At 39.8% G+C, this 14,443-nt stretch overlaps 2 protein-coding genes across 2 annotated transcripts in view; one reads left to right on the top strand and one right to left on the bottom strand.

Moving 5' to 3' along the window:
- zgc:153993 (uncharacterized protein LOC767645 homolog) overlaps positions 1 to 7,120 on the top strand; it is a 10,259-nt gene extending 3,139 nt beyond the window's left edge. Inside the window, exons 2-6 of the mRNA XM_017419551.3 lie at positions 973 to 1,021; positions 1,983 to 2,144; positions 2,995 to 3,127; positions 4,407 to 4,511; positions 4,627 to 7,120. Coding sequence (XP_017275040.1) covers positions 973 to 1,021; positions 1,983 to 2,144; positions 2,995 to 3,127; positions 4,407 to 4,511; positions 4,627 to 4,725 — 548 coding nt within the window. The 3' untranslated portion in view covers positions 4,726 to 7,120. The remainder of the gene's footprint in view (positions 1 to 972; positions 1,022 to 1,982; positions 2,145 to 2,994; positions 3,128 to 4,406; positions 4,512 to 4,626) is intronic.
- Positions 7,121 to 9,248: 2,128 nt separating this feature from the next.
- The window catches only part of fgf19 (fibroblast growth factor 19), a 6,324-nt gene continuing 1,129 nt past the window's right edge, over positions 9,249 to 14,443 (bottom strand). The window contains exon 3 of the mRNA XM_017419610.3: positions 9,249 to 10,143. Within this exon, the coding sequence (XP_017275099.2) occupies positions 9,829 to 10,143 (315 nt within the window). The 3' untranslated portion in view covers positions 9,249 to 9,828. The remainder of the gene's footprint in view (positions 10,144 to 14,443) is intronic.

Below are 14,443 nucleotides of genomic sequence, written 5' to 3'. Positions count from 1 at the left end.
CCCCACCCCCCGATAATGCGTTCTGTTTTGTTTGCTTGAACTGAACTTTTTGGTGAAACGACATGCAGGCTGGTTATGAGAGAGCTCCAGAAGGACGGCCGGAGCTTGGGTGATGGTGGGGCTTCTATAACCAACAGCGGTGCGAGGATCAGCGTTTTACTTGACTCAACAGCTGCGTTGAGTAGAACTTAACTGCCCCGAGCATATATGATTATTGAATTTCAAACAAAGCTAGAAGTACGGTAATATTTACAGCAGCTTCCATCCACCGCCAATGTGTTTCCTACAGCTATGATGATGTGATCTGTAAAATAACAAAAACTGCAACTCTGTCAGGAGTTTTATTTTACAGGACACTTAATGTCCTGAAATGATCACATTTTTAATCTTTAGTAGTTGGTAAACGGTTCAAATTTTGCACAGAATTGCTACAAGCATATGTAACATGTTGGACTCGTGCAACTCAGAGCTCATAATAACAGCCGCTGATCGAAACCGTCTTCCCATCCAGCTGTTTTTTGCACCCGCTTGATCCAGTTCAGAGTCAAAGGGACATGGTGTCTGTCTTTAGGTGTCGACAGGCGAGAGGCAGAATACACCCTAACCAGGTTGGCAGTCCATCAGTCAATAAAATCAGAGCAAAAGTATTATTTCTGTTTAAACACTGCCACCACAGTGCTATCAATTTCACTTTATAAGAACAAAGGTTATATAGTAAAAGGGCCTTCATCATTATAATGGTTTAAAGGAATACACACAAGATGTTATTTGCCATGTTTGATGCAAACACTCATGAGAATTCGGCTTGCTCTTGCTGTTCTGGTGCCATTTTTTCCACGATAGAATGAACGTGAACACAAAGTAGTTAAGTTGTGAAACTGAGGAGAAGTTAAACGGCTCACCTTGTTGCAGACAAACACAGAGAATCATGGGGATGATTATGATTACTGATCTATGCTGTGTCTCTTCCAGTTGTCGCTGATGATCCCATATTGGAGCAGGGAGTGGTGGTCTTCAGAGGGTAAGCTTCATCACAGTAACTTGCTTGGAGAGTTCGTCCAAACTGGACGAACTCTTTCAAACTGTTTATCTGACTATTTTGTTGGTAAACCTGCACAAGTGCTCTGCTGAGACTGTTTGGGTGCCGGGAATTAGTGTCGCCTGCTGTTCTCTCTGCAGCTGTCAGCATCTAAAGTCTCATTCTTTACTCAGAGGCTCAGTTTATGTTCTTTTAAAGCTCTTTTAAAAACCTTGCATGACTGAGAATGTTTTAAATAAGTTAAATGCTTTCAGCATTCCACCTGCTCGCACTAATTACAAGTGATCCATCCATTAAGAGTTTTTTGTTTGTTCACTGGAAGTCAGAATGCTGTGTGTGTTTGTGTGTAAACACATATGAGCCACCATCACAGGTGGTAAAAGAGGCTCTCGAGGGAGTTTAATTACTCAGAAAGAGCCATTTTCTCATCCCGGACCATTCTCAGACAGATAGCAGAGGCAAACATTTGCACACTGGCACTCTTGTTACCCCTATTTGTGCAATTTCCAGTTTAGTTTAATTGAAGTTTATTTAATCAGTGACGATGCATTAAACAGTGTTGCATATTAGAGAATATAACTTTTGCCCTGTGAGTAGGACTTCTAGCTGTAGCTAATTTGTTGTCCCTGTCCTTAGTTATGTAAAAAAAAGACACCACATCCTCTTTCTGTTATAAGGTTTTTGCATATCAGGACATTTTGATCTCCCTAGTCTTTATTTGGTCATAAATTGGGTAAATATAAGTTCACATTTAATGACACTATGCACACACACACAGAATAAAAAAGTGTAAAATAAAAGAGAACTAGTCTGACACAAACAACAGAATACAAACAACAACAAAAAAACTCTTTCTGTTCTTATGTAAAACATTACAAAAAAACCCCATAATAGACATGAGTGTATGTCGCACTTTGACGTTGAACTGTTGTAATTGTCCCAGGTACGTAATTGAGCGTATAAACACAGAGGACCCCGGCCGGCACGTCTCCTCTGAGGATCTGGGAGGAAGGTCAGATGAACAGGAGGATCAGCAGATCAAGGATGTGGTTGATCAGCTGCTTAAAATAGCTGATGAACTGAACAGGAATGTGGAGTTCCAGAGGTGAGCAGTTCTTAATACGCACAGCCACTTTAGTCTACAAATCACGTGGAAATAGTGCTAAATTGGACATAATTTACATCAAAATGGCAAGACAGAACAGACACAACAAAAGATATATAAAACATAAAAAAACACTGTTTGTGAGGTCAGCGCCCCCTCTCTGAGGTTGAGGCTAAAACTAATTTTCCAGGCTAATAAAAGCACTGTCCTTCACAAGTACGGGCAGTCAGCCACAGAAACTAACTCTTACATCAATTTTTTTTTTATTTCCATTTCTAAATTTCTCTGAATCTGAATTTACCAGAACAGTCTTGGACTCCAAGTCAGGGTTGAGTCTTTGCCTCAAGCAGAGGAGTTCACGTATTTAGGAGTCTTGTCAAACACGTCCCACTGGGAGACCCTGGGGCAAACTCAGAACTTCTTGGAGGCATTGTTTCCTCTGTGGGATCACCTTGGTAGAAGGATGTTTGGGTTTCCCTCCTGGACCCAACCACAGATAAGTGGAAGCTGATGAATAGATAATCATGGACACAATAAGCTGACTTTTAAAGTTAAGCATTAAGAACAAAAGCAAGTGTGTAATTTGCTGAGTCAGCTGAAAGAAGTTCAGATTGGATACTATTTTATAGTCTGTTTCAAAGTAAATAAAAAAAAGGAAAGAAAGAGGATGAGCAGTTCTACAATAACATCCACTGTGTTTCCCTCACAGAGCTGGTGTGACAACTAAGGGAATGTTCTTCTTCTGTTTTATTTTTTGGTCTTGATGTTATTGCTGAAAACAAATAGTTTTGTGATGCAAAACAAGCCTTTTTGTTTTTTTAATCAATGTTTTCTTCTTTTCTTTTGTCAGACTAATCAATCAGGTTCAAGTTAACTGTGTAAAAGAAGTCTTCATGATGGTGACCAGGAGCATCTTCGTTGATGGCATCAACTGGGGTCGGGTGGTGGCTCTCTTCCATCTTGCCTACAGACTCATTTACAGGGTAACTGTAACTGAACTGCAAAACATACAAGCACAAAAAAAAACGAACAAATGCAACAGAAAAACGCTGCAAAAAATGCTGCAGTCAGAAAAAGCATTTGAGTATGAGGAAGAACTGTACAACATCTGAACACGAGTGTTTATTTTTACATCAGCTTCTAACATTTGATTAAAGAGCATAACTATGGGTAAGAATCACAAGATACCAAACTGTATGATATTACAAATCAAGATATTACAAATGATTCATTACACTAATAATGCCATAATACACAACCTCCTCAATAAGCAGTAAATTGTTAGAAATAAAAGTGAAATGATGTGTCACAGCATCTATGATTCAAATTGGATCTTCAGCAGGTCAAAACGTAGATTCCTGAGTGTAAGCACCTCTCATTCATTCAGCTATTAACACTATTTGCACAAGTAAATCTGCTTAATATGAGCAGCAATAAAATCTATACGGTAGACTTCAAAACATGCAGGTGTGCTGAGATGTGTTGACCTGTTGAGATGTTTCTCCACCTGTCTAAGTAACCTACAGGTGGTCTCCGGTCATCGGGGTGCGTTTTCTAAAAGGAACAAGAACGGATCAAGATTCTGTTCTTTTACCATTTTACCTAAAATACCATTAAACTTGAATACCCTTAGAACAAGAGAGGTTAGGAGGGAAACAAATTGAAGGTAGGGAAATCACATCTCTATGAGGGAAGGCAGCTCAGAACAGCACTCGCACATTGTTCATTATTCTAATCTAAATGTTTCGTCAGATATTCATTCAGTGGGAAATGTAGCAGACAGACAAGCTGTCTAACGTTATTATGTATTTATTTATTTACTCTGGCAGCTCTGTGCTCGTCCTCTTCAGATACGGTAAACCTAGGGAACCTCGCAGGATGTTACACACCATCATTTTATTGTCAGCCAGCTGGAAGCTCTCCCATACTTTAAACCCCTTCAGGCTTTGAAAACTTTTACAAGCCGTCCTGTTCGACCCTGCCAAGCCGAAGACTTTGCTTTACACCACCATGATGGTTTGAAACATGCCTCGGACAGAGCTCGACTGGTGCACGCAGCGCAGACTAGTGGTGGGGAGAAAAAAAAACATAATTTCAGTCGAAAAGTTTTTAGGAATCGAAAAGCAGAATTCATAAAAGTTATACGTCGACCAAAAAGTGCCATCAACAAATTATAATTGATGATTACATCATTATAAACTTGATGAGTCACCCATAAGTGCATTAGCTGAGTTTCTTTCTGCTGTTGTTGTTGTTGTAAAGGCTCTGACCACCAACCATCTGGAGAACATCAGAGTCGTCATCAGCTGGGTTCTTCAGGTCATCAGGGAGCAGCTTTACCCCTGGCTGGTAGAGCAGGGAGGCTGGGTGAGTATTCTGTCTGCACAACATGTTGGTAAAAGCTCCTTTTGTTTTAATATCTGGGTGTATGCAATTTCCAGAAGGATCCAGAGCCTTATCCCTTGTTTTCTTATGTTTCTAGGTGGGGGTTATCCGAAATTTTTCCCGTTGGAGGAACGTAGCCATCGCAGCGTCGTTAGTGTTGGTGGCAACTTTTGTTTACTACAGGAAGACGCACTGACCCCCACCAGGCCTCATCAGGGCTGATGGCCCTCCATACATGCGGCATGCTGATTTAAAAAAAAAAAAAAACGGGTTTTTTGGACAACAATTTCAATCATTCCTCAACCATCCATCTACGTCCAACATGAAGGGACACGAGTGCTGCCCTCGGAGAAGTAGATCTTCTCTCTCCTCAGGTTTTCAAGAACGGGAAAAAAAAAGAGGTGCTTTTTCAACCAGCTTTTCACTCCGCAGCTCAGTCTGCCTTCACCACCAGTGCATCAGTGCCTTCCGTACGGGGTGTCCTCGTGCTGCAGGGCACCACGGAGCTGCCGTAGAACAGGCTGTCAGGTGTTCGCCAGCAGCTGATCTCAGCTCAGACTGTAAGTCACCGAACAGACTTGAGGACTTGGGCTGACCTGAAACAAGTCAGAGCCTCACATCAGTTCTGTGTCTGAATATTCAGAAGGCAGTCACTTTCAAATTTTGTTATTTTATGTTTTTTGCAGGACTGCATCATTGGGAGTTTAAATAGTGCTGGCTTTTCTTTCAGTGAGAACTTGAAAACACAACAAAAACCAGCATTTCATGCCCTCTTTGAGGGACCAAAGGAGGACTTTGAGGACTGCTTTTTGTTTTAGGATAATCTTATAAATAACATTAAAACTTAGACAGTTCATTCAAACAGCCTCTGCTGCGTTGTCAGTTTTCCCAGATTTGAAACGTAAAGAAAGAATATATAGTGTATTCCTAATTAAAGGACTATTTTAGTAAATGTTCTAAAAGTTTAATGTTGAGGTCACTGTTCTTAGTTATGGAAAAAAAAAGACTAAAACACAACTGAAAGCTTTAAATCAGATTTATTTAATGTAGACATGAAATGAAAAGAGCTAACTATTTACTGCAGACCTACTGGGTTGTTTTTAAATGATTCTTTTTACCAAAAACATGGAGGAACAAACGAGGTTAACGTAATTATTTAGGCTAATTAAGGCTGCAGCTGAATGGCCTCTGGAGTGTAGTTGTTCTTAGTTTACATGCGCTCATCGTGGACACAATTGTTGTTGATTTGGACCTTTTTATCAATTGATTTGAACCATTTTTTCCATTTTTTGAAAATAGCTTTAGAAGCAGAAATAGGGTGCATATGTCTGAATTAATTGTGGATTTTCTCTCATCCACACAGGATTCAAATTTTACATTTTGGCTCAAATATATAAACACAGCCCTGCTGATATTTGCCTGAATGTACCTAAGCGAGTTGCACCTTGACCACAGGCTTTCTGTAGCAATCAGCAGGCGCCTGGTGTAATCCTGAACGGAGAGCTGACAGTAAAACAATAAAACTTTTCTCCAGGAGGCATTTGCCTTGTCCATGTAAGCAGCTGCAGAAGGCGTGGCTTTTTGAGCGTCTCTCTTCGTCGACCTCCTCTCAGTTCCTGCACGAAGTCCCGAATGCTCTAAATTTCTGTTAAAACAATTCCGTTGTTCCGCTTTCGCGCCGCAGATTGAATGGGACTTCCTACAACCGTTTTAGCACTTCTGTTAAAATCCTTTCTGAGGCTGCCTTTTGTCTGAGACGTTATCCTGTCGAATGTGAACGTGAGACACGTTTCCGAGTGAACGCTGGGATCTGAAAGAAAGATCGATGAGCAGCTTTATGACCTGCAATTCAAGAAAACGTCGTCGTGCCGTTTAAAGATAAAGCGACGTGTCCATCCGCCGGTTTATAATACCCCCGCAGCTTTTATTTATAACACAGCCAAAGTCCAGTCGTTGAGTACGTTGATGAGACTGCTGCTGTCAAAATCTTGTTTTTTGTTGTTTGATACCTGAAAGAAAAAGCAGTGAAGCTATTTTTTTTCTGCCTTGTTCTCTAAACCATTTGTCTTCGATCAGGGCACTCTACACTCCTCCACAAAAAAAAACCCTTTTTGCGCTCAACATCCTTGCACGTTCCTCTTTTGTATGTACAGTATTTTAGCTTTGTTTCCATGCATGAAATACTTTATTGGCTCTTAATAATTTTCAAAGCTGCAGAGTTTCTTTCAGTAAGCACAGAGTAAAGGTTTAATGAGGGGGAAATGGGTAATATAAAAAGTCCTTCATGAATGATGAAGTAAATACTGAAGTTGAAACTCTTTGGCCAGTAACTTGACGGACAATAAGGGCTTCAGGGCTGACCTGGGATCGGGTTTTCAGTTTTCTGTGATCTTCTCAGTATTTTCCTCTAACAAGTTGACTGCACTTTGAAAAAAGGGTATCACACTATTTAAAGAAACAAACAAACAAAAAACCCTCTTTTGTGGTAAATTTCTAATAATGTGATATTATCTATTTTTGCTGTTTTTGGAAAAAATCGATTTGATGAAACTCATCTTCTGTGAATAAATTTCCACTGTTTTGTACCATCACCTGCTGGCTGTGGATGTTCTTACAGATCAGGAGGGGTCTCATGAACCACAAGGGCTGAATGTAGACAAAACAGTTATTGTTTTAAGGGTTTGGCACTTTTACAGAAGTTTGCTAAAGTATTCACCTCCCCTGGATTTCTCTCCGTTTTGTTGCATCACAGCCTGGAAATTAAAATAACTTTGGAGGGGGTTGTACATGGATTTATACTTTAAAGGTGCAAAACATATTTACTGTGAAACAAACGTGAAATAAGACAAAAAAACCAAACCTGGGAACCGGAGTGTGCAGATCTCCAGGAGTTTTGCACATCTGGTCACTGGATTATTTGCCCGTTCTTCATGGCTAAAGAGCTCCAGCTCCTTCGAGATGAGTGGACCCTGCTTGTGTAAACAACAACCTTTGTTGTTGTTTACACAAGGACACTCTCAGCTGGAGTGAGGTCTGAGCTTTAACCGGACTGTTCCGGGACATTTTAGGTGTTTTACCTGAAACCACTGACTGTGATGAGCGGCATCGTCCTGAATCGTCCGTCTTTCCTTTGTCTCTGACCAGCTTCTCAGTCACTGCTGACGAGAACCATCCCCACAGCAGGGTGCAGCCACCACCATGCTGCACTGTGGGGATGGCGTCAACACGAGGAGAGATGTTAGATTTGTGCCAAACGTGGATGTTGTCCTCGATGGTCAAATCGCTCAGTTTTAGTCTCATCTGACTACAGCACCTGTTCAGGAACCTACTGTATCACTAGGAAAACGTTGAAGTTGTTTCTGTAAATTAAAATAATTTTAAATCTAATTTTCACACATCAACATGAAAATCTAGTGTCATGAGTCCTTATCAGCAGGTACCAACTTTCTGTTCAGGATGGTTGCTTGTGTTCAGGATTTTTATTAGGCCACACATTTTACAATATTTGACAGCATTTCAAAGTTGCAGGAAAATAACATTATATTATATTAGATCATTTGATGAGTTTAAAAGGCTGAATATAACAATGTTTTGTGCCTAACTTTCAGAATTTCAGTTTTGTTATCATGTCTGGTTATCAAAAGTGGTGAAGTCATATTGACTTTTTTTACATCTTATTCTGTTTTTAAGTTATTTATATATTGGGTGTAAGTAATGTTGGAGCCACTGAGGGTCACTAAAGAGTCTCTTAAGCAACAACCTACCTGTTATTACAAAACCCTACAGCTTAAAAAGCTGCAGTTCATCATTATATTGATGTTTGATCAATATTGATGTTAACAGATTTGTGTACATTTTCTCTGGAAATAAAGATCAAGTTAAATGCCTTCCCATTTTTGGAAATGCACAGGCACACATTTATTGCTACTTTGAATGCTAAAAATTGAAACTCAGCTGCGCCACATTTGTTTCATGTCGTTAAGAGCACCATGAACGTCCTAGGATGTGATTTAAGACAAATGCAGTAATGCTGGAATGTCCCTTACAGGAAGCCATGTCAGTGTCCATGCGTTTGCTAAAAATAAAATAAATCTTAATCGGTCAATAAAAACTCACCAAGCCTGAATTTCCTGAGATGTGTCAGGCCTTCTGGAGCCATGTGTGTACAGATGAATCTAAAATAGATGCACGGAACACACTGCAGATCTGTCTATTAGCTTTTTATGCCCAATGCCTCTTGTTCAGTGTGTGTGTGTGTATGTCTGTGCGATTAGGGAAGGGGGTGGCAGGATACGTTTGCTTTGAATCTAAAACCGATTTGGAGCAAAAGAACGGCAAAATATTTTTTTATCACCCACAAACAGTTAAAATGATTACAATCAAAGGGATTATTTCACGTGTAACTCTTCCTCAGACGCCTGTGTGCTTGCTTACATAGGAACTTTTTCAACATTTCCAGGCTGTGAGCTGTAGCCTCTCTGTCTCACAGTTGTATTGAACATGTTCAAGTCCCACACAGAGGGGCAGAAACTAAAGCTTTATTTATGCGAGGTGTTTGTTTATACTTTAAGCACCTCGTCATCTAAGGGTCTCACAGAACAAATGGACATCCACCCATTTTTGTATTGTGTTTGTATGCAAATGGCCTATTTGTTAATAACAGAAAATGCAGACGTTTCCATTCACACAGATTCCGTTTGCAAAGCTTCATTACAAAAACTTTATTCAAAAAACATTTTCAAAAAATACATTTCACAGTACATAGCTATGAACATCAAAGTAAACTGACTAAAGCCCAAAAGAGTTCACATTTAAATAACCAAATAAATACAAGATCCATCAGACTGCAAGACATTTTACCAGGAGAAAGCAACTAAACTCAGCCCCTCTGTAGTCATTTCTCCCCTTCACATGTATCGTTTTCTTTAATGTCAGTTTTTTTATTGTATCTCCAATAATCAGATAAATGTGAGCTATTGATTTCCTGCTCCAGATATCAATGTGCACCAATCACCCTGTCTTAGTTTGGAATCAACACACTCCTCTGTATGTCACTCAGCTCTTTTAAAGGAGGAGATATCGGTCAGTTAATGGTTTTCGGACGGATCAGTACACAGAATCTTCCCTCAGCAGGACCTTGGTCTTGTGTTCATTCATGTCTGACCCCAGAGTCCTGACTACAACCAACCCACGTGCTGGCCGGCCAGACTGACTCCCAGTCAGGGAGGAGGCAGGGAGGAGCTCATGGACACCCCAGGACGCATCCCATCATAGTCGTCGTCGTCTCAGACCTGCTGCCTCATCTCTCATGGAAGCTCGGGCTGTGGATGATCTGAGAAAGCATCCCAAACGAGTCCATCGCATCCACGGCCTCTTCCGTTTGCGCTGTGCCCGGCTGCTCAGGGACATCCGGCACAGCCGGGAGGGTCTGCTGGAGGGTGTTTATCCTCGGGAGGAAGCGGGCCAGAGCTGGAGAGCCTCGGTCTACGCCCTGCAGCCTCTGCTGGTTGGTTCCCAAACTGAGCGGGACTCCGTGTCCATCAGAGGTGTAGACGTTGTAACCGTCTGCCAGGATCTGCTCTCTGAAGGTGCAGTCAGCTTTGTTGTACGTGTGCTGGAAAACAAAGAGAACATGAACATGTAAACATACGATCTACAGCACAGTGAGTTGGCCTGATGAAATGAACAGTGGCTGTAAGAAAATTATGTCTTAAGTTTGACTTCAACTCTTTGGGAATGTATCGGTTTGTAATTCTATGATTTTCCATAAAATGAAGCCCACAAATAAACTAGTAAAATCAGCATTTTCTGTGAAAATAGGGTGAATGCTGTGTGCTGAATGAGTTTACTGAAAAAAGGTGAAAATGAAGTGAAAGATAGTGGAACTTTCAATATTAGCTGAAATATTTGAAGAAAAAGAAAAGACAAGGAAAGCTGAAGGATGCAAAAAAAGAAAAGAAAATGGATGCATGAAAAGAAAAAAGTACACAGAATGAGGCAAAAAATCCCAATAAGATGCATAGGACAAAAAGAGGCACAATGACACATGAAAAAGTGTATAAGGAAATAGACAAAAATGACACAAGGAGACACACAGGGACAAAAAAAGAGAAAAGATGCAAAATGGGACATAAATGGACATAAAGAGACTAAAAGGATGAGAAAGATACAAGGGTTAAAGAAGACAAAAAGAATGCATGGAGACATAAAAACAAAAAAGATGCATAAAAAGGTTATACAGACATAAAACACACTTGGAGACAATAATGATGCATAAAGACAAGAAAATATAAGCAGACACTAAGTTATGGACGGTTTTGAAGAGATTTCAGTGCATGTCGGAGAGAAAGAAAAGGTAAGTAAAGTTCACTATTTCAAAACAAATAAAAGGTACAAAACCCAAAAGTGAATGAGCTCAACGTTCTGATACCTGATGGATGAAAAAGCTACAATTATGCTGAAATAATCTGAGTTCAAACATTCAAACAGGAAAAGAAGAGCGTGAATGTTGACTCAGTATCCATACTTTTAGATTTATCAGTTTGTATTGCCTCTGCGTGGGCTGTCAGGTTGCTGAAGTCTGTCTAAGCAGCTATTAGGCAAGAGGGGGTACATCCTGAACAGGAGGCCTGCCATTCTCAGGCTTTATTGCGTTATGCTATGTTATAATATTGTGACATCTTGTTTGTCGGGAGCCAGCTGTGCAGCTTAAGGAACAGCATGAATAGTTTTTGTTCTGTTTTGTTTTAGGACAAGTTGTAAAAAGAAAGCAAAAATAAATAAATAAATGGGGGGGTAAAAACCCCCATGCAAATAGCACTGTAAGTTCTTCGATGGTTGTTTACTTTGGCAAAAGACAGCCAGCCAGAGGCCAAGGTTGTTGTTGCTGCTGCTGGGCCTTTTCATTCAGCTTTTTCACTTTGCAAACACATCCTACCCTGCGCCACACTGGACAAAGGTTGATGAACCGCCGCACTGTTTGAATGAATGGCCGCTGGGCCTGCTGTGTTTTCTGAACATGGAGGCTGGCCGACAACACGACAGAGGAAGGTCGTTAGTGAATGTTCTGTTCGAGTACCTGTTTGCAGCCTTCTTGGGCAAACGGCACCTTTTGCATACCCACATGAGTGAAAAGCAAAAGGGATCACGAGCTTTAGCAGCTTCACCTTCCAGTTTGAACACGATCTTTCCTTTCCCCCTACGAAATGCAAGTGTTTCGAAGGAGCCAAAGTGTCGTTTGCTCTCTGAACTCTGAGCGAAGGAGCTGAGTGGCTGAATTGTCAGTCCCTTTACAGTACATTGACAAACGGGTCGCTGCCACGAAGCTTGCACCATGAGCTGCTGACGCTGAGCGTGGGGTAATATTGCAAAAGCTCCAGACGTTAGATAAATTTTGTTTTCAATCAATAGCCTCACCTTTATGTGAGAACACACATGCACTCGGTAAGGCTGTGTGTGTGTGTATGTGTGTGTGTGTGGGGGGGGATTTGTGATGACTGAAGCGTTTTAATTCTCGCAGATCATGGTTCCACTGTGCTGACGAAGCTGAGCTAAGCCCTCTGGCCTCGGCTGCCTGATGTGCAACATCAGTCCCACAGTAAAGTCGGATCATTCAGAGAGCTGCAGGAGTTTATGGAGCTCTTATAAATTTATGTGCCCAAGAAAAGCTCTAAATGCTGCTTGAAGAGTTGGCCTATGTGGCTGACTTGACCAAGTGTTAGCAGTGTGCTCAGCAGCTTTAAAACTATTGATTTTTTTCACATTTTTTAAGACGAAATGCTGATAATAATAATAATAATAATAATAATAATAATAATAATAATAATAATAATAATAATAATAATATTAATCACAGATTGTGCTTTCGTCTCTTTGTTACAATGAACCACTGAAGGGATTGAAAAAGAAACTTCCAGCCAGCACTCATTAGATGGATTTATGACTGATTAACTTATGATGTCAAACCGATTCCAAATGACCACCATCGCTAAAGAACTTTGAGCAAAAATGGCTATAAATAACTTAATTTTATAGATACTGAGCTAAACTTTGATGCAGTAGAAGCAGAGAGTGTGGTCTTGCATAAAATTATTTTCAAGACTTGACCAAATCTTAGTCTAAAAGGACATTAATATAATCTGCGTTTCATGGCATGTACGGATTATTTGTATTTTTATGCAAAATTGTCTTATTGCAACTCTCTCTGCCTCATTTGCTGTATTTACTGAATTTTATTATTTTTTTTATTTTTGCTGCTGTAACATGTTCATTTTTCTGCTAGAGATGAATAAAGTGCTATCTTGTCTTATCTTGACTTGTCTTATAACTTTGAAATAAACAGCAGCAGATAACATGCGTTTCTCCAAAGAATGCCTTTCATTGATTAGGATTTATTTATTTGTTTGGCTAACGTGAGTTTAACGAGTGATGAAAAAGAATTACGATTGAGCTACCAATAAGAGTAGGGAGTAAAAGTTTATAACAAAGACAAAAATAACTTTTTTTTTAAAATTCAAAATACAAAATCTTCTAAAAGTGAACAAGCAGTATTTATGGTCTTTTTTGTAAATGATGGCACTAAGATAAGGAGAGAATAATGTTTTGAACAATTTTGGACAATTTAAAGTATAGTTCTGTGAAAAAGTTATGAACATTTAATACCTGTTGTAGATAGCTTTTATAAAGGCTCTAGTTTGGAGAAATAGAGTTGAAATCTGACAGGACTGACAAGATAATGTTTAGTCTGAATGCACCCAAGACCCGAGTAGTTTACTGCTGTTTTTAAAAAATCATAATGATTCATGCAAAGGCTTTTTATAGACCTTTACACCAGTTTCCCTTTTGCAATACAGTTATTTACATAGAATTGGATTATTATTTGCAAGTCCAAACAACGGCAGCAGAGGCACGTCTGGGAGCAGGATTGATGATATTTTAAGCTGGCAAATTCCACTCTGGAGGTAGGTCTGCTTAGGTCCTATTGACGAGCGTACGGCTAGCTTGAGTTTGAGTCTCCTGTAAAGCCAGTTTTCAAAATTTCATAGCAGTTCAGTCAGTCGACATTTTTTAAACTTAAAATTTCGTATTACACAGCTATATCAAATTCCTGCTGGAAGTGACCCAGGCTGCACCAGAAGAGCTACAGCTGCTGCTATTTGCACTTATATTAAAAAAAATCTGAATTCAAAGTAAATAAAAGTCTATGAACCACTAAAGTGCACGAACCACTGTGATATTAATTGTTTGTAACCTTTAAGCAGAACTCAGCTTCAGAGTGTTCAACATATCCCTTTCAGTTATGATATGAGTTACATCAACCAAGGCCCTTAAAGTGAATTTAGGAAGCCAACATGACTCCTACTCGTTGCTTTACAACAACTTTAAGAAGAAGAAAAGTGGAGATGTGGGCTGTGTTTGGGCCAAACACACTTTGCTGTTTGGGTTATCTGGGTTATCCATGTCAGTCAGATGACATTTGACAGAAAAGGACAAACAAAGTCCAAGTTACCTTCAATAATCAGTCCAGTTAACGAGGGAAATATTATATTAAACCCTTCTGACAACTCATTTCAGCTTTGTACTTTTTTTACTCAGTCATCAGACAGATAGATAGATAGATAGATAGATAGATAGATAGATAGATAGATAGATAGATATGAAGTGACCCAGGGACGGGAGGCAGAGCCTCCCCTGTCATCATGACAAGAAAAAAAAAATCATAACATAAAATGAATATTAATATTAATATTTGTCCACTGATCTTTATGTATGAGTAATTTTCGAACATTTTTATGGTCCAAATCGCATTTTTATAGTCAAAATCGCTGAAATTGCATATTTCCTGTTCAAATACGAGGGTGAAACGGGAGGTGCGGCAGCAACGAGCCGAGCTTCACCTCTGATTGCGCAATCCA

This window comes from Kryptolebias marmoratus, linkage group LG15, assembly GCF_001649575.2.
Source record: "Kryptolebias marmoratus isolate JLee-2015 linkage group LG15, ASM164957v2, whole genome shotgun sequence".
NCBI classification, from domain to species: Eukaryota; Metazoa; Chordata; class Actinopteri; order Cyprinodontiformes; family Rivulidae; genus Kryptolebias; species Kryptolebias marmoratus.
This window is presented reverse-complemented; position numbering and strand designations above follow the sequence as displayed.